This window comes from Aptenodytes patagonicus, chromosome 1 (genome assembly GCF_965638725.1).
Source record: "Aptenodytes patagonicus chromosome 1, bAptPat1.pri.cur, whole genome shotgun sequence".
NCBI classification, from domain to species: domain Eukaryota; kingdom Metazoa; phylum Chordata; class Aves; order Sphenisciformes; family Spheniscidae; genus Aptenodytes; species Aptenodytes patagonicus.
This window is the reverse complement of record NC_134949.1, coordinates 202584438-202603818: the sequence shown is the minus strand read 5'-3', so window position 1 is coordinate 202603818 and position 19381 is coordinate 202584438. Positions and strand designations below refer to the sequence as shown.

The following is a 19381-nucleotide window of genomic DNA, read 5'->3' as shown; positions in this document are numbered from 1 at the left end:
AATAGGATATTACCAATGTTTGGTGCTGTTCAGAACTCATATGAGGTGGTTCTTCTACCACTAGTTTCTCAGAACAAGAAGTCATCATCAATGCTGTGATCACAGCAGATACACCAAAGCAGCAGTTTCCTGAAAACTGAGAGCCTCGACTGTGTGGCAATTCTGTTTTCAAAGGCCTAATGCTATTTCCAAGCTGCAGTACTCAAAGATACTTAAGAGACACCAACCCCAGATTTAACCTTGTCAATGTTTTGCCAAATTCTTGAAAAACAATAGGTTATGTCACCTGAGAATAAGCTTAGTTTAAGGAGTGGAAGAGCATCATTATGTTAATCTACCCCTCAAAGCGTGTAAACTTTACATCATTCAGCCATGCAAGCAGGTCCTGGTTTGTAGAGGTAACAGTGTTCATTCATATGCGCAAGTACTTGCAGGATGATCACTGACTGTGGCTGCTAAAAAAATTTAAGTTATGGGCTTTTATTGCTTTGCAAATACTGTCTGTTGCATGTAACAGGTGTTCTTACTGACATCTCGTATACAGGAACCACCTCTAGCAGTAACACTGTTGTAGCTGGCCAAGATAGTTTTCCTGATGTAGAGGAGAACAGAATGGTGAAAGAGACTGATGAAAGGTTTGTGGTTTGTTTTTTTTTTCTCCAAAATGTATATGTTTTCCTAGGCTAAGGGTGAGATGTTGGGCAAAGTTCTGCATTGTTTTGCAAGGAACTCTGATGCTCAGACTGATCCTAAGTGGCGTTATCCCAGTAAGACCATTTTAAAATGAGAGTATGTAAAAGTTTTTTAAAAAAAGCTGTTCACAGGATTCTAGTTCCTGACTGTTGTTTAATAATACATTGCAGAGGAACATCTGTTAAACCTACATTGAATGAATGGTGCTAAGTAGATCATGGTTTTGTAGGAATTATCCACAAAGGAGAAAGAAAATCAAGAGTGTGTACCAAATAATGACTACTAAAATCTTTATGAAGAATCAGGTTTGATCACACCTTTTGATTTCATGGACAGTGAGTAAAATTTAGTATGCAGATTTGTATCCATGATTGCAAGGACACCTCCTTTGTCTGGATAAAATGTCTTACAGAGGAAAGCTATGTGAAATATTTTGCTTAGAAATCATATATTCAGTTTAGCCTTTTGCTACTTATGGTGCATGCTGACAAATGATGAATGAATAAATGCAAAACTTAAGGGCCATCAGATCCTCCAGCACAGGCAGATATATATTTCTTCTCTCACTGAAACCCTCTTATTTTGTAAGAGAACTTTGAATGAGTTCATTAATTTGTAAGTGTATTAGTATTACGTTAGTCTGTTGTTCCTGATGATAGTCACTAGTATCACTTCAGTAGTCCAACCCACCTTCCATAGGTTCAGGGCTTAGAGGTACAGAGCAAATTATGTGAGCAAACTTTTCTGTACTTCAGAACCTTTTGAATTGCTTGCCTTCTACATGTTATAAACATGAGTAGCATTTGTCAGGTTAGTTATGTCTGTCTGCTAATTTAAATGTAAGTAAAAAATGGCACTCGCCTTAGTACCACGTAAGGTTTCAAACTGATAGTAAAGAGGATTTGTCTCAAAATGATGGTTTTCAGCATATGCACTAGAAATGTACTTAAAAGGAAGATAAAACCATTTTTCCTCTGGATTTTTTTTATTATTCTTTACATAAATGTTTATGGCGATATAGTTTTAAGTTAGATTTTTGTTTAGTTGATTTGCAGATAAGTTGAGCAAACTTCATCTCCTACTATACTTTAAATCTAACTGTGTTTTCAGGATTTCTTGTCTTTCTTGCATAAATTTTAAATGTGACTCCAAAAAGTTTTTTGGCATTCAAATCTGCCAGAGACTGTATGATAAAAATGAAAGGAAGATTACAAAGTTCTGATACTGGTATTCTGATTCCTACTGAAAGACTCTTCAGAAAAAAATGTAAAATAATTTGCCTGAATTCATTGCTGACATTTACGTTATCAAAGACACTAGAAGCTGTAAGTGCTTCTGCACTTCAAAACCAATGTGTCAAATTTAGAATGTCCGTTAATATTGACTTCATGTGTCAAGATATATTAAATAATGTTTATAGAAGCTAATAGATTGTAAACAAACTATTCTCATAAATGTGGACATTTTCTTTAATAATACAAAGCTAATCAGAAGATATCTATGTTTTTCTGTTGATGCAATATGATGTAAAATGCCCTGCTCTCAAATAATTTCGATGACCTGTATTCTCAATTTGTTTCATACAGGATAGAATTCTTTTCTGCATATTTCTTCATAATTTTTTCCTTAACTATTCTTCTTTTATCTTTTTTTATGCCAGATAAATATGTCAGTAATTGTCAGTTTGTACACATTTATTAAGGGAATTTATTAAAATACAGGAGAATCAGATACTGGAAAGACAGAAAATGGCAGAATTAAGATGGCTTATGATACCTTTTTGTCACCTCCACAATGAATTTATTGTGTCCTTATGAGTCAGATGTGCTTCAGAAACAGCATAGTATGTCAATGTATAATTAAATACCCTGCAATAATATGTATGCACATTAGTAAGAAATTGAATTGAATGTTGCATAGAGAACCTTCAATCTTGTTGTGTTTGATATAGTTGTTTTAACACGGTTATTTGTAATTAATTTCCTAGCTTTGCAGAAATGATGATGTTTATACATCATCACTAGAGTGTGAGCCTCCAGTATGGCTCCTCTCACTCCACTTCAGGCCTGATTACACTGACAGCACAAGGAGGTGGAGGAAGCCAAAGGAGATTACCAGTAAAAGTTAGCTAATGGTGGATCTGTGGCAGGTTTGAGGACAGCTGTGAACAGTTTGTTCTGGGTCTCACATCCCTTAACTCCTCTGCTAGATCTGCCCTGGCAGTTGCTGGATTTTCCTATTGAAGGGTGATCTGCTGCAGCTTTTGCTTCTTGATACCTGTGCGGGCTTGACTTTGTACTATTCAGTCAGTTACTGCTTTAGCAGGTTGCCAGGATTTTACCCATGAACATGGGCTGTGACAAAATACTAGCTGTGAACAGTTTATATCTCAGTTCAGCCTTAGCACAGTTTCTTGCTTCAAGAAAATCACACATTTGCAGCATGAGAATTTTCCCTCTGCTAAATTTTAAAAGCTTGTGACACAGAAGCACACTGTTAGAACTTCTCAGAAACTAGCTGCAAAAATCTGCTTTTGTGGAAAGAAACAGCATTACATTCACATTGCTGTCTACTCCCATATAAAAGTGCATGCCTAAGGAAATGCTTTTTTAGTAGAGTAAGCATATAGTCCAGATGTTTTATGTCAGTTTGCATTTTTAATGAAGATTTTTCTTGTATTTGAAGGTTCAGTAATGTAATCAGAGCACATACCCGACTAGAATCAAGGTACAGTAATAGCTCCGGAGGATCTTATGATGATGACAAAAGTAAGTTGTATTATTCAATTTGATGAAATTTCTGGTGTTTTGGTTTTCAGAGGAAAACATTCTTATGACTGGTGGAGGCTCTCTGTTTAAGTTCTGTATAAACAGTAATGTAGCATCACAATACAGGGAGTGTCCTTAATTAATTTCCTTTGTTTAATCTGGGCTCAGTCAAACCTATTTAAAGGCCAGAGAGCTTCACAGAAGGCAGCAGCAGAGAATCCTCCAGACAGTAACACCTTGAACTTTTCGTACATGGCAAGGCAAAAGAATTCCAAGAGCATTACAGCGAGTACTTTGAATTGTGCCCTTTGCCAGTATTTCCCTCCAAATCAAGTGTTGTTATATGAGCATGAAGAAGAGATTCAGGAGTTTCCAAAAATGAGGTCTTATCTCCTCTTTAGCTTTTCTCTGCTGCCTGCAACCAGTTTCTGGCTGCACTGTGCAAACCTGTGTTAGAGGGGAGAGTGAGATAGGGCTCCTGAGCACGCTTGTTGTTCTCTATGTATTTCTGCTAAATGGACTATACATGGACACTTGATGCTCAGCAGAGATTCCAAAGAAAACCAAGATATTTCTGTCAACTATTGAATGACAGTGTAAATTTTAGGAGTTGGATGGTTTGACTTTATTTCTGGAGTGAATTGTAAGGAAGCCAATCTACAGATTTCGGTTAGGCCCTAACCAAATGTAAAAAAGGCAAGACCTTTTTATTGACTTTCATCTCTGGCTTAATAAAGCTAGATCAAATAATACAGAGGCCATAATGTCTTGTCTTGGTGCTACGGACACCATTTTGGGACAGTATTTTGACATAAAAGGTAAAGATTTTATATATTCTTTAATCCAAGTAATTTTTTTGGCAGTACTCTTCTGCAAAATATGGAAACACTGTCAAATACAATACAATAGGATAATTTAATGTATATTAACAACTATCATAATTATGAAGCACAATATTTACAAAATATTGTGTATGTACATACTGCAGTATTTAAATACAAAAAAAAGTGTGCAACATATTAAACTCAGTGGTTTTTAGTACACTTGTCTTGTTTTTCTTATGGCTTTCTAGTGCTGCAGCTACTAAAAATTCTTCAGCAGATGTTAATTGGAGCACCAGCGCTAATCTGATCTGCATGAACAATCTTTCAAAGCAGAACAATGTTTACATTATCAGAACATTCTTCAAAAGTAGCTGGTTTTGACAAGAGCTTAGAGTAATAAAAGGTTAAAAAATACTGAAATTTTCTTTGCGCTTTTGGAATGTCTCCTCAAGCCGGTGCCCAAATGTTTTTTCTGCCTGTACCTGCAAGCTTTATAGTACTGTGAATATTTGTGCAAGGTTTGCTTCTCACAGGGGTTCCTTCTGCAAATACACGAATACCTAGATGTAAAATAAAATACATTTTACTTAGCTACAGGCATTTATATAGAACTCTTATAATTCTTACAATTCTTATACCATTTGTCATTCTACAAGATAAATAGTGCAACCTCCATTAAGAAAGTGTAACTTATTCCCTCTGGCAGGCAGCCCAGGCTGCGAAGGAGTTGGTGGTATGGCTTCTCTCTTCTCTCCAGTCTACTCAAGCATACGTGTATTGCTGAGGATAGAAATAGGGAACACACCTCTGCAGCACAGAAACTCTTTTGTTCAGGCAAAGATTGTATGTTAAGGTGCAAAGTGCTTATTTTTTTTCTCAGTCTGCACATAAACCTGTGAAAACATGAGTGAGGAGCTAGGTCTTAGTGTGGACGTCATGAAGCAGTTGTATGTGAAATGCTTAAATTGGTAGTAATAAATAGTGACTGTGCAGTGTTTTTTATCTGAAAAGCATCTGGCAAACATTATCTGGTTAATCCTTAGAAGATGAATATGTGAAAATGCTATACTTTGCTACATTATTAGGTCAGTTTATTCTTCTTTATCTGTAACTAATAAATCATCCTCCAGAGGATGAGAGAAATAAGTAGAGGTCTAAATCATAAAGATCTAAAGTGCTCCTTGGAAGACTAACACTGAAGAACGGGAATGATGAAGTTGGCATTTGAGTAATAATCGGAGGAGCAGCTACTGCATTGAAGGGCTCCTGAAGGTCTGGAAACATGAAGACATTTTGTCAAAACCAAGAAGTGATGTGCATTAGAAAAAGCTAGCTCTGGTACTTTTGTAGGCATCGAAACAGCTTTGTTTCCTGTGGCAATGTCACCAAGCATCAGATACATGCTGTTAAAAAAAGGGAAGTGCTGAGAGTTTCAAACCTACCTAAAATGCAAAAGTGTAACAAAAAACAGAGCAAAAAATAATGCTCTCATTAAAAATTTACAAAGGGCAGTGTTTGGATATATGTCAAGAACAGGCCTGGAAAGGATACTTTCCATGGCAGTGTATCACAGACTGCCAGGCCTGGGAGATAAAAACTGACCAATGGGAAAATCTAGAAGAATGCGAGGGAACAAAATACAGGAGAGGTGAACAAAGCTGTGCAGCTGAGAGAAGACAGAAAGTGGTGGAAATAACGTACTTGACCCACATCATTGCAGATAAACAGGTGGAAGAAAAAGACCTATTGCTTATTAATATACAGCAGCTGTCATACTGAAGCAAAGTTAAATATATCTTTGAGAAATTCAAGAGATAATTCATGCCTGTTGAAAGAAAATTACCCTGAAGATGCTTTTTGCATTCCTTATGCCTCCTTCCTAATTCAGGACATTTAACTTCTGCCTTTGTAGCATCGCTCAGCAGGGCACTGGTGAGGAGTTGCAAGAATGTGTCACTGGTACTCCGCTCCTTGCAGCAGATGGCTTCTGACAGCAGCTTCATTGGCTGAACTTTTCTCTCATTTTTGAAGAGAAAGTCTGTTGCTTTTTGCTTTGTGATCTGGATCCAAAGCTACTAAGTGACAGCAGGGATTGGCTGCAGCTCCTACCATTCACTGCTGTCTGCCTGGAATCTGTTTAATTTCCAGCAGCATGAAAGAGGGGTTAAAAATGCATCACTTGTTATTGAACACAGGAATTTGCAAACCTCATGTCATCTTATCACATTATTCCAAACAGCTGAGCTGATACGTTAGCATAAACTCTATTTTATTAATTGTCCAAAATGGGTAACCAGACTTGTTTTTTATGCACTCTGTTTTAATGCTTTTCTACACAGATGATCCTGTTTCTCCATATACAAGCTGGTTATTGAATATTGTTGAAACCAAACAACCGCATCCCCTGCCCATGCCTTACAATGGAGGATGTTGGGCACCACTTGTGGACTACCTCCCAGAAACCATCACGCCCCGGGGACCCCTTCATAGGTGAGCAGTTTCTCATTCTGACATTTCAAACAGTGAGATGCTTCCTTTTACTGGTTGACCAACACCAATCCAACTGTCCCACCACTCAGAACATCTGAAAATCATACGTTCAGTTTCTGCTGATTTCCAGTGCTAAAATCAACATGCAGTGAAGGCTTGCAGTTCTACCAGATTTCTACTAGAAAGCCTATTTACAATGTAGGACATCACCTTCTGATAAGAATCAGACTGAAGAAACAACTAAAACAGAAAAGGAAAATTTCTCTTTCCCAAGCCTCTGTGGCTGTTATTCATAGCACTTTTCCCCCCTTGATCTTTTATTGTAACTAGGCTATGCATATTCTGAAATTCCTCTTTTACATAATTTGTATTGGCAGTAGTAGTGTTCTTTTCAGTAATGGGTACTTACCTGCTTAATACTGTAACTAAGGTGCTTCAGCATTAATCATATTGAGAAGCAATGCTACAAACTTGAAAATGTAGAGATTGTTTATTTCTTCAGAAATAGCCATCATGTTACTGTTTTCCCATCTCCAAGAGGTTTCAAACCAATACTGTGATTTAATTTCCAGGTGCAATATTGCTGTCATCTTCATGACTGAGATGGTAGTGGATCACAGTGTGAGAGAAGATTGGGCTCTTCACCTCCCTTTATTGCTACATGCTCTCTTTTTAGGTAAGGCCAACAGAACAAGAAATAAAGTATAAATGTACTCCTGCCCTTTTAGTTTAGTTTTGCTGAAGCTGTAGAGTTGTATTTCTTACATGTTTTTATAATTTCCTTAAAAAAAAAAAAAAAGCCTGAGGCAATTACAGTCTGTGAATTAGTCTCAAAACTTTGAAGCTTTTGAATATTTTGGCCAATTTCACCCAAATTTGAGAGGTGGGTAGAAATTTGAAAATTATTGACTTCCTAAAATGTCTCTAAAAAACCCATACCCCCCCCCCCCGGCGAGAAAGGCAGGCAAAACTCAGCCTTTGTACAGTCTGGTTTGTAATGGGCAGCTGGGCAGTCAACACATGCCTTAGACCTGGACTACAGACACCAGTGCTGTCTCTTGCCTTTGCAAAAATACTATTTAAGAGACCCAAGATTACTGTACTGCAGAAATAGTGAAGGTAGGACACAGATCGCTGGAAAGCAAGCTTCATTAATTTCACTGCTAACAGAATACTTCATCGTCAGTGTCTTCCCTTATATACCTGAGCATAGAGGCACTGCTTTTTCCTCACTGCTGTGTCTGTCCTTGACCATAATACAGTTCAGTTGGAGGGTGATACCTTCCTTATCCTGCCACCTAACATTATGAAAAGCGAGTGGCCTGATTTTTTAGCACATGAGTATTTAGCATTATAAAGCCATTCCCTGACTGTCATGGTGGATAAATGCTAGTTTTCACAAATAAACACAGCCAGACACTTGTGAAATGAATTTATTGTAAGTGGAGATCGCAGTCCACCTCTCATTCAGTCACCATAGTTACCACTAAGTCTATTCACTGGCAATCTGGGAAGAGTCTGTTGTTCAGCAGGCAAAAAAGATTAAATTGGGAGGTTACAGCACAGTGGTAGAATATATGTGATATACTTCAGTATATAGTTGAAGAAGATACCTCATTCTCCTTTTCTGCTACTCTCTTACCAACTGTTCTGTTTGAAATTTTTTGATGAAAGAGGGTTTTTTGGAAAATGCACACTCATCAAATACTCAAGTTTTGTATATTAGTACATTGATTTCAACAAACTTCTAATGAAACACAAGAATAACAGCCAGGACCATATCAGATGGGGCTTCCAGGGTCATTTTCAATATGACATTTCACATACATTCTTCACTTAGAAGTTAAATCTATTTTGTGGCTGCCCATAACAATTTTTGACTTCTTTTTTATATTGCTGTGAACTTTCTAAGTGTAAGAGGGAGCTGAAAGAGAACTGGATAAGTGTGTGAATCAAATCAATAACCATCAACTGATCAAACAATGTCTTTAGTATGATTTGTAACAAGTGTGAGAAAACTGGTGCTTACAGTTAGAAATTCTCACAAGAATAAATGAATAACTTAAGACAGGACTAGTATGCAGCAGGGTGGCAGCAGGGTGGCCACTTCAGTTATAACAGCTTTAAGAGCTGTTTAACATCAGGGAGCCATACAAATAAACATATGCAGAAACAGAGTTATGGTATTAGTAATCCATTATAAAAATATCTTTACTGATTTGTTCATGCAATAATGTTTCAACATTACAGTATTTCATAAGAAATAAATAGAAATTTATGAATACCATTTCTGATAGTCCCTTGGCTAAGAACTCTCAATTCTCAAATGTGAAATTAAAGCTAAATGTAACTGGTAATTAAATGTAACTGGTTTAGTGGTAACTAAAATGAGATCACAGCTTCCAGGCTTCAAGTTCAGTTTCTCCAGAGTTGTTATACCTCCTGTGGAAAATTTTTCTATCATCTTTTGTAGTAGAGCTCTGTTGTGATGGTGTGAGGAAGTTATGCTACACATGTTAGCCAAAGGTATGAATGTGACTGAAAATGAAGTATTTCTGTCCTGTTGGAATGTGAGCGGTCAGGTGCATCTGACCAAAAAGGAAACTGGAAACTGGTATGGTGGCTAGCTGGAGAGCCTGTATCCTTCCATTTATTGGAAGGAGTAAGAAAATACTAAAATGAAAGAATTCTGCAATGTATGTATCTAATAGGCTATCGGATGGTTTGTAGTACTGAGAGTGAAGTAGAGAGGCAGACTACTGGTGTGAACTTGCCTATCTCAGTAGTGCATGAAAATCACTGCTGTTTAAAAACTCTTTTGCAACCAGTGTGAAATGAGTTGAGCAGCTAGACTCCTCTCCCATGGAAATGTGTCCATGTCACAGAAGTTTACCGTCTTGGGAACTCTTCCAAGTTAAAAAACAGCCCAGCACTGGACAAGCACAAAGACTGAACTGTCCTTCTCACTTCATAGTTAGCATATCTATGTCAATACTTTCATACAGCCCTAGGGTTTAACAGGATTTCAGTCACAAGTGCTGCCAATATAGAATTTATTTTCAACTAAAAGAACTTTTTATATCCTTTTCAGTGTATGTTAGAACAGGGTAGGATGGGTTCATTATCTCCTGGCAGGTGGAAGGAAATGGAGAAAGGAGAATAGGAGCAGAAACCTGAAGAAGCTGAAAAGGAGGTGGGCAGGTTGGCCGTGGTTCTTTTGGAGGAGGCTATGGGCAGATGAGTAAGATCAAGGACCTCCAAAGACCTGCCCATAGGAGCCAAAGACACATTGTTCAGACTATGGCAGTATGAGCAGCTTCATTTTTGCAGGCCAGACAAGAACCAGCGTGACTGGAGTATATTAGAAAACACCTGACTTGAAAGACCTGTTGGCTGCTGCCACTTAGAGTAATGATGGAGCTGCTTTTTAAAGAGGAATAGATCCTGAGAAGAGAGGAGCTGAAGAAGAAAACAATTCAATTTTTCAGCACTGAAACTGCCCCTAAACAGAAGAAAGTATTTGTAAATATCCTGGAAGACACTGGAAGAGAATCGAAAGGAGATTACTACCACTGAGTGCAGTTTATTTTACAAACATCTGCTTCCTTTATATTTGTAATTTGTGTTATTCAGGTTGTATTAAAATCTTACAAACAGCAGTAGTGCTAACCAGATCAGAGTCTTTCAGTGCTAGACCTTCAGTTTCAGTTCTGCACCCTGAGCTAGTGGCTAATTTCTCATGCTACTCACTGATAGCTGAAGTTCTTTTTCAAGGGATTTTGTCCATCAGTTCCTTTCTTAATAAATCAGTATCTACCTCTTACAGTTTTCACTCGTCGTAAAACTGATGTATCTGCAAGAAAGCCAGATACTGAGTTAAGTAATGTAATTACAACCACCACCAAGAATTTCTCATTTTTAGAGGTTTTCCAGCCCTGTCAAATTAACACTGCAGTGAGACAGAATGCATAAAGTTGTATTGCCACACGTTGTTTTGTACCTCCTGTATGGGACCTCAGTCTGGAAACTAAATATACACATACATTTGAAGTAAAAACACTAATAACTATGTCCAGAAATACTGCATCTTTTGTTTGTTTGCACTGTTGTCATGAACTGCCTTGCAATTTTTACTATTTCTGGAATGTGAACTTGTTTATTATTACTTCATGTTCAGTGATTGCTGTAACCTTTTCTTTTAGGCCTTGACCATTACCGCCCTGAGGTCTTTGAACACAGTAAAAAGTTACTGCTTCACCTTTTGATTGCATTATCATGCAATAGCAACTATCAAGCCATTGCATCAGTGCTTCTTCAGACCAGAGAGATGAACGAGACCAAGACTCTGACAGTACAACCAGCATACTTACCTGAATATCTTTATACAGGTAATAAAGCAAAAGAAGAAAAGAACACTGCATTATACTGTGAGGTTTTTGAAAGTAGGATGTCAAGGTTACTTTCCTAAAATATAACAGTTTTGATAAATTAAAGTGGTAAAGTGGCAAATATGAACAGTTCCCATTAATATTCATTCCATGTGAACTACCCTAGAGATGCACCCAAATTATTATTAGATAGCTTTCTCACTATCAAGAAAAGTTATCTGATGTAAGGCAAAATATATAATGTAGAATTTTAAACATTAATACGGCTAATAACGTCCTAACTTCCCCCTCAGGGAGCCAGGACTGCTTTAAATGAGGGCAATCACTCCTCAGCCTTCAAAAGAAATGAATAAATAATTCCAACACAGGAAGAGCAGCAAGAATATGCAGCTCAGATTTTCCATTATTAAGTTAAATGTCACACGATATACACCCTCCTTTATATTACAGATACAATTAATTTCTATCCTGAAATCTGTTTCTGCATTAGAAGGCTTACTTCAGACCTCTGCTGAGACGGGTGTTCTATTAACTTTTAGCAATTTACCTGTTTTTAAGGGCTTGGTTGGGAACAGTTTGTAGAAAGCAGCTAGCTAGATTTACTATTATCATGTAATATTACTAAAAGCAAGCATATTGTTGAGATTTGAAGGAATCACAGAACCAGTGTAGAGTTATGGATTAGTTGTCTGGGAGAGGGTGAGGAACTTCACCATACAGTGAGAAATGAAGAGGAGAGATAATCAAATTAGTGGCATTTCTGTGGTTCCTTAGGAATATAACCAAAAGTAATAAATAGTTTGGCTTTGAGAATATTACTTGATAACTGATTGTTATTTTTTTATGAGATACAAAAAAAAATTTAAAGGAATGAGAAGAAGGGATATGTATTTCAGATCAATGAATTAATTTGGCCTTTTTAGGTTTCATTCAGAATAAAGTCCATGCAAAATTACCTTGCACATGAATTTTCCGTCTTGAGTTGTGTAGATCTCTTTTCCAGTGCATGTCCATGAATTATTAAATACAGAATAAAATTCTTACATTAAAATTATATTATTGCTTTTCTGCCAAAATGAAAAACTGTTTTCATTCCTATCTCTGAAAAACATAATTGGTACCCTATGTCTGGGCCTCTTACGTCCAAGAAGTTATCAAAACTTTGTATTTGGATTCTTTTTTTATCAGCTAATATGAAGAGTGAGAGTGTGGGTGAATAGCTGTAGCAAAGAATCCTAATTGAAAATACTTCAGCTCAGGTTCATTCTGTGTAGTGTTAGGCAACTAAATTAAGAGTCTCCTGACCTGCAATGGATTTTGTCAGTAGAGAGGCCACTTCTGCTCCCAGTCTTCTCACAAGGCCAGTTTTTCTGTTGTATATACAGCCTAAGATGACTAGCAGTCTAACCTTAAGAAAACAGGTCTTAGTTTCCAATTCCTGCTCTGAAGTTGTGTGGCAAGCTTTTGATCTAGCAGAACTCTTACTCAGATGCTTAACCTTAATGCTGAAAATATTTAGTATGAGTAGTCCAGTGTTTACAGTTACTAAAGCTGTTGAACAGAAGCCTTAAACATTTGTGTCTCCATTTCCATTACATTTGTAAAACTAGGACAACATCATTGTCCTAAAAATTCCACCTTGTAGAGGTTTTTTGCCTCATCAGACTAGCCCAGAGAAGTGAGTTGAACTTTGCATGCACTTAGCCAACTACAGAATTCACTTTACAGAAAGACATAGTTCTGATTGTAAAATGCCATGAAACATTTATTTTTCAAGAACTGTAGCCCTTGTGCAGTAAAAAAAAATACCTTGGCTTTGGTATTTTTCATTTTATATCGGATTCTACACATTTAGAAACAGAGTACCATTTTCACTCCCATCGGCGTTTGAGGGTTGTTATGTTCTGCAGGTTTTTGCCGTGTTTGCCAGTAGAAGGTTTCTGCTGCTGACTCTGAAAAGAGCTGCTTGGCAGATACTTTCATCTGTAATGCTGGCCCAACAGTGCATTCCATCTTTATCTCCTCCCTTTCTGCTGGCAGGTGGCTTTGACTTTCTGCGGGAATACCAGTCATCTCCAGTGCCAGACTCCGGCTTGAGTTCCAGCTCCACCTCCTCCAGTATCAGTCTGGGAGGCAGCAGTGGAAATCTCCCACAGATTACACAAGAGGTTGAGGACATGGACACTGCTGCTGAAACAGATGAGAAAGCAAACAAATTAATTGAGTTTCTGACAACCAGGTAATGGAGATAAGCAGAGGATACGTTCGTACTTGAAATGCATACTTTCATGTCTTCTCTACAATTATCTGTAGCAACTTAAAAGACTCAAAGGAAGATGACTGAGCTTTTATAGTAATTACAGACTCCCATTCCTCTTTTATTGATACTTACAGAGGTAGGTAGGTACTTAAAAGCACTACAGAGTCAGGAACAACAGAAAAAAATCTTCCCTGACAGGAATAAAATGTTTAATTGGCTGATAGTATGTTCAACAATGAACTAATGGAAGAAGACAGTTTTATTATTATAAAATTAGGTAGGAAGTGTACAGGGCATAGTGAATGGCCATGGTGAAACTAATATTAACTACCAACTACAGCCAGCAGATCCTAGGCACAATGTTAAATTAAAAACCAGGGATTTGTTTATGCTGCTCTCTAAATGGTATAACTTATATTTTAAAACAGAGGTTTTGTAAAATACAGCATAGGAATATTTATTTACTTGTATTTGGCTCATAAAATTCTGTTCAGTTGCATGTTTTCCAGGCTATGGCCCTGGAAATATCTAACTGCCTTTACAGTTTATATATTTTAACTGATTACATTTATTTGAGATAACTCAAAGAAATTTTGCACTTTGTTATGTATTTCTTTAAGGGCATTTGGTCCACTTTGGTGCCATGAAGATATCACACCCAAAAATCAGAACACCAAGAGTGCTGAACAGCTTACTAATTTTCTGCGCCATGTTGTATCTGTATTTAAAGATTCCAAGTCAGGTAGTAAATTTTTTTTCCTTTCATAACTAAAAGAATATTCCCTCAAGGTCACACTGAATGTTTATCCTGTGACTTAGTAGGTCTGCTTATGCAGAAGCACAACATATTGTATGTCTTAACAAGGATGTATGATGTATGAAAGAATTGCCTTAAAAAAATCATGTTAGATTGGACTGTTGCTGAATGTTAAACCGAACATTTCTTCAAAGCTGTTGGTAGAAAGCCTTTTGATTGATAAAAGCTACCAGATAAAAGCTCCTCTATGTCCTGTTGGTAAAATACATCACAGTTACTAAGTAAACGTACTTTGTTAAATTTCTTCTGGCAATTAAAGTTTAGTTTTAATTTATTATGTTTTTAGAGCTTAGGAAATGTACTGATTGTATTTTGAAAACCAACACAGTCACTAATTAAATATCTTCCAAAATCAAAGCAGAATGCAGCATCAGTATTTATATTTAAGATCTTATCCAAAGCCTCCTGAAGCTAATAGAAAGACTCCTAATTCAGCTTAGCTTTAAGTTTGGGAGTGTTCAGAAGTTACTGTGTTGCAGCCAGCAAGAATAGTGGATGGCTTGAAAGTTTGCCCAGGAACTGTAAAAAATTTAAATCAGATGAAGAATTTCAGGTTTTTGCTGACAAACATTTGTAGACTCAGAATTTTGGTTTTGCAGTTTATTTTCTACATTCTGTGTGAAATAAATGTAAACACCGGGAAATCCTCCCAAACCCAGACACTTCTGCATCTCCATTTCTCACAGGGTTTGCAGGATACACTACAGTGCATATCCTCCCCACAGAGTTGGTTCAGCCTGTTTATGACTCACAGTAAAGTCTGTAATTAAAAAAAAACCAAAACATACTATTCTTTTGCTTAGGTTTTCATTTGGAGCAGCATCTGAGCGAAGTTGCTTTACAAACAGCTCTTTCAAGCTCTTCAAGACATTATGCAGGTCGCTCTTTCCAGATATTCAGGGCCCTAAAGCAGCCCCTTTCTGCACATGCGTTGTCTGACCTCCTGTCAAGATTGGTGGAAGTTATTGGAGAGCATGGAGATGAGATTCAGGTATGCATGTGTACATAATGCTTCTTAGTACTGTTGATTTACTGTATACTTAATTTAAAATTACCATTTTATTACATTTACCATCTACCATTTTATTATCATTTACCATTTTTACCAATTTAAAATTACCATTACTCCATTCTGGAGTCAAGTGATCCATAGAATGTGGCCTTAGAAAAGGTTACCTCTGAGTTTACTGAATCCATATGTACCTTATCAAAGCCTTCATCAGGCTGTTACAATCTTATATAGCTCTAAAGAGAGCAACTAGAAGACATCTAGTAAATGTCACTCAAAATGAAATCTTCGTGATGACCATTTTTTCCCTTTTCACATCATTCATTTGTGCTTAAGGAACCCATCATCCTATCTGCTGATGTGATCTGGCAACGTGAAGTAGACACCACCTCATTTCTCAAATGTTAACATCTTCTGGAATAAAGAAATCCACACCATCCAGAACAATACAAAACTTACACTGACCTAATTTGATCCAGTCCTCTCTTAGTGAAATATGATGTTCACTTGGTTTAGCTAAACAGACTGTTCTCTCCTGAAATTTTACAGAGACTACTTATTGCGAGATTCAAGACTTAATAAAGAGAACCACTAGCTCTTAATAAGAAATAGACTGACATCACCTCGATATTTTACTTAGGTAATGAAACTGCCACAAGATGACAGTAATATTCTGTCACAACTGCTTGTGCAGAATTTAAATCAGTGACCTGCGAGTCAGAGGTTCTGTATGCCATTACCAATACCCTGATGAGATATGTGCCCTTCTTGCATGCCTTCATAGATCATTCAGAGGCAGAAAATAAAACACATTTGTAGTGATATTTTAATGTTCAGGGCAGTGGCATTGACGTGAATGTTGTTCTTTTTTCAGGAGAAATTAAGGTTTTCATTAGGTGCCTATTCCTTTTATGAACTGAAGATTTTTAAATGTTCACTGTTTTGAATGTCTTTGTTGAAATGGTTAACTTCCTACATTGATAGGGGTATGTAATGGAGGCACTACTTACTTTGGAAGCTGCTGTGGATAATCTGTCTGACTGTTTGAAGAACAGTGATCTTTTGACGGTGTTATCACGGTAAGAGCCTGTTGTCCTAACTATATCTTTTTTTTTCGGTGTCTCATGATATTAAGTGTGCAGTTCTGCAGTCTGACAGCATAAAATTATTTTGATAAGACTGAGCTCATTTGTAACCTTCGGAGAACTAGACTAAGAGCACATCTCAGCCAAATTTTGCAATAGTTGAAATAATGTTGATAGAACTAACGAAACTTTACAATGCATTGTAAATTCTGCCTTGCTGCCACTTGGCTATAACTTACTTTAACATCCTTTAAAAATATTGTAATTTTTTCACCTTTGTACCATATACTTGAAAACAAATCTGGGAAGAAACATGTTTTTTGGAATATTGGTTTCATACAACTTGTCATTCTCAGATGAAGTATTCCCCAAGAAGTAAATTATCATGGTTTGTTCTCCTCAATAAAACTAGGGAGAATTTTGTCCCATGTGTACATAACCCATGGATTTTGCCAGACATGTAGACCATCTTTGTGAAACCCTTGGCCTTAAAGTAGACCTTTGTACATGGAGGGAAATTGCAGGCTCCTTCCGTAACACAGCTGTTGACAGTACTGAGGGAGATTAATGTCTATCTGACTCCTAATAGCAACAACAGAATAAGGAACGTGTTTGAAAAATGTCCGTAAGTTACCATGCTTTACATGCAGAACAGAAATACAAGAGCTATCATTTCTGAAGCTAGTAGGCAGGGTGCTGTGTATTATCCTGCAATGGCAGAACACAAGTATTGCCTTGTGACAGGGTAGAGGTGGGGAAATACAGCTTCTACTTTCTAAACTAAGAGCTTTTTATCTTTCTTTAGTGCACATTCCAGGAAAGAGCAAGATGCAGCAGAAAATAAGAAACACTCCAGAAAGCAGTGGGATGCAATATTCTTTACCCTGACACTATTGATTCCATAAGATCCTCTTCAAATATTATAGACAGTAGGGACTCATAGTATATGAGGTAGGGTATGAGGCAGGAATGGGACCAGAGAGTCAGGAATTAGCTGTTCTCCAGAACAAACTTCCCTTGCATGTATCAACACAGCATGTTCATCTGTATAGATAATTGATAAGGATTGTTTGGATCATCACATGATAGTCCATGAGGAGGCATCAGTCACTGAAATTGAAACACCTCCGCTTTCTGTAAACCATCTTGAAGAGATCTTAGGATGCAGGCAGGGGAGGATGCAATGACAACAAGGTTTCTGAAGGACCTGTACTAGCAAGAACCTAGGCAGCCACATGACGGGTTTCTTGAGGATAATGTGGCGTATTTGTGGTTTTGCTTAAGATACGCTGTTTTTTCTGCCCACAGTTCTCACATTAGCCAGTAAGCCATTGTGCATTTTGTGTGCCAGCTGTGCCAAGTTCAGGGTTTGCTCCACTGATGAGGGCATTTTAAAGACGAAAATTGTTTTCAGTTCTACCATTGCCCCATTATATGGGCACTTCCACAAGTCACTTCACAGCTCTGTATCTCTTATCCCCATGTCGTTCTTACCTATCCAGACTGTAGACTATCCTGCTCTGGTTTGGTGCAGTGCCACGTGAACCTCACTTCAGTCATGTCTGTGGGAACTTCTAAAAAAAAAGGCAGGCTGCAATAGACAGTGTGGTGTTTTACTTTTCCTATTTAAATATTTATTTACAGTTTGATAAATAATTAACTTGCATCCAATATGTACAAGTTTCAAGCTGTGCATTCACACATTGCAATGTATGTTATATATTTTGGGTTCAGTTCATCGTCGCCAGATTTAACATCAAGCACCAAACTGACTGCAAACCGGAAGAGCACAGGACAGCTGAATGTGAATCCTGCAAGCAGTAACACAGCCACTGCTGAACGAAGCAGGCACCAGAGGAGCTTCTCTGTACCCAAAAAGTTTGGAGATGTGGACAAGTCCTCGGACCCACCGCGCAGTGCCACACTAGACAGAATTCAGGCGTGCACCCAACAAGGCCTGTCCTCTAAAACCAGAAGCTCATCTTCTCTAAAGGACAGTCTCACTGATCCATCCCATATTAACAATCCAACCAACCTGCTGGCCACCATCTTCTGGGTTGCTGTGGCTTTGATGGAATCAGATTTTGAGTTTGAGTATCTAATGGCATTGCGGTTACTGAATAAACTTCTGGCTCATTTGCCACTAGATAAAGCTGAAAACAGGGAGAAGTTAGAGAAGTTGCAAGGGCAGCTGAAGTGGGCAGACTTCTCAGGGCTTCAGCAGCTACTCCTGAAAGGATTCACCTCCCTTACTACCACTGATCTCACACTACAGCTTTTTAGTTTGCTGACACCAGTGTCTCGAATATCCATGGTGGATTCCTCTCAAGCTATAGGTAAAACCAGTATACTTTCCTCTCTTTCAGTTTCCGTTGCTTTGACATTTGATGACAGAATTAGGCTATCTGCACAAAACCAAAAATGGCATTTTTTCGGTCTCTTCTAGTATAGCATAATGTACTTTTGCTTTGAGTTGGGTGGGCTTTTTGGAAATTTCATAACAATATAACATGTTTCTGAAAAGTGAATCTATTGCACAGTAAGGTTTTGGAGGAAAGCGGTCATGTATTATTTCACATTTCATTTCTAGTGCTTAGCAGCATATAAAGTTTCTAAGTGCTGACAAAATAAACATATGTAGGGAGATACTGTGAAATTTTCTAGAACATATTTTGGCTAGTTTTCCCACTGAATTATTTTCAGAATATCACAAATTATTTGATACTAAATTAGTGCTTCATGGGATTTTTCCTAGAAATATAAATATTGAAAACTTTTGTACACTTTTTAGATAAACTACAATAGCACATTAGTGAGTGAGGAGAGAGGCCTGGGTTATAAGGAAATAAGGAAACATTTTGAAATTCCCAATTATTTAGTTGAGGCTGTGACCACTTTTTAATTATATTTCTTGAAGAGAGTTTCTGTATTGTTCCAGATGTTTACTCCTCTGTCTCAGTCAGAAACACAGATATTAAGACAACTGTGCAGGCTTCACAACTAAGTCATAACAAGCTTAGACACAGGGTAAGGGGATGAATGCCATG

At 37.4% G+C, this 19381-nt stretch overlaps 1 protein-coding gene across 12 annotated transcripts in view; it reads left to right on the top strand.

Annotated features, from left to right (window-relative positions):
• The window catches only part of FRY (FRY microtubule binding protein), a 258690-nt gene that overhangs the window by 194914 nt on the left and 44395 nt on the right, over positions 1-19381 (top strand). For all 12 annotated transcript variants that reach the window (XM_076364288.1, XM_076364287.1, XM_076364289.1 and 9 more), the window contains 10 exons: positions 545-635; positions 3379-3461; positions 6625-6775; positions 7348-7451; positions 10978-11163; positions 13204-13402; positions 14044-14165; positions 15044-15231; positions 16234-16328; positions 18069-18670. In XM_076364288.1, the coding sequence (XP_076220403.1) occupies positions 545-635; positions 3379-3461; positions 6625-6775; positions 7348-7451; positions 10978-11163; positions 13204-13402; positions 14044-14165; positions 15044-15231; positions 16234-16328; positions 18069-18670 (1821 nt within the window). The remainder of the gene's footprint in view (positions 1-544; positions 636-3378; positions 3462-6624; positions 6776-7347; positions 7452-10977; positions 11164-13203; positions 13403-14043; positions 14166-15043; positions 15232-16233; positions 16329-18068; positions 18671-19381) is intronic.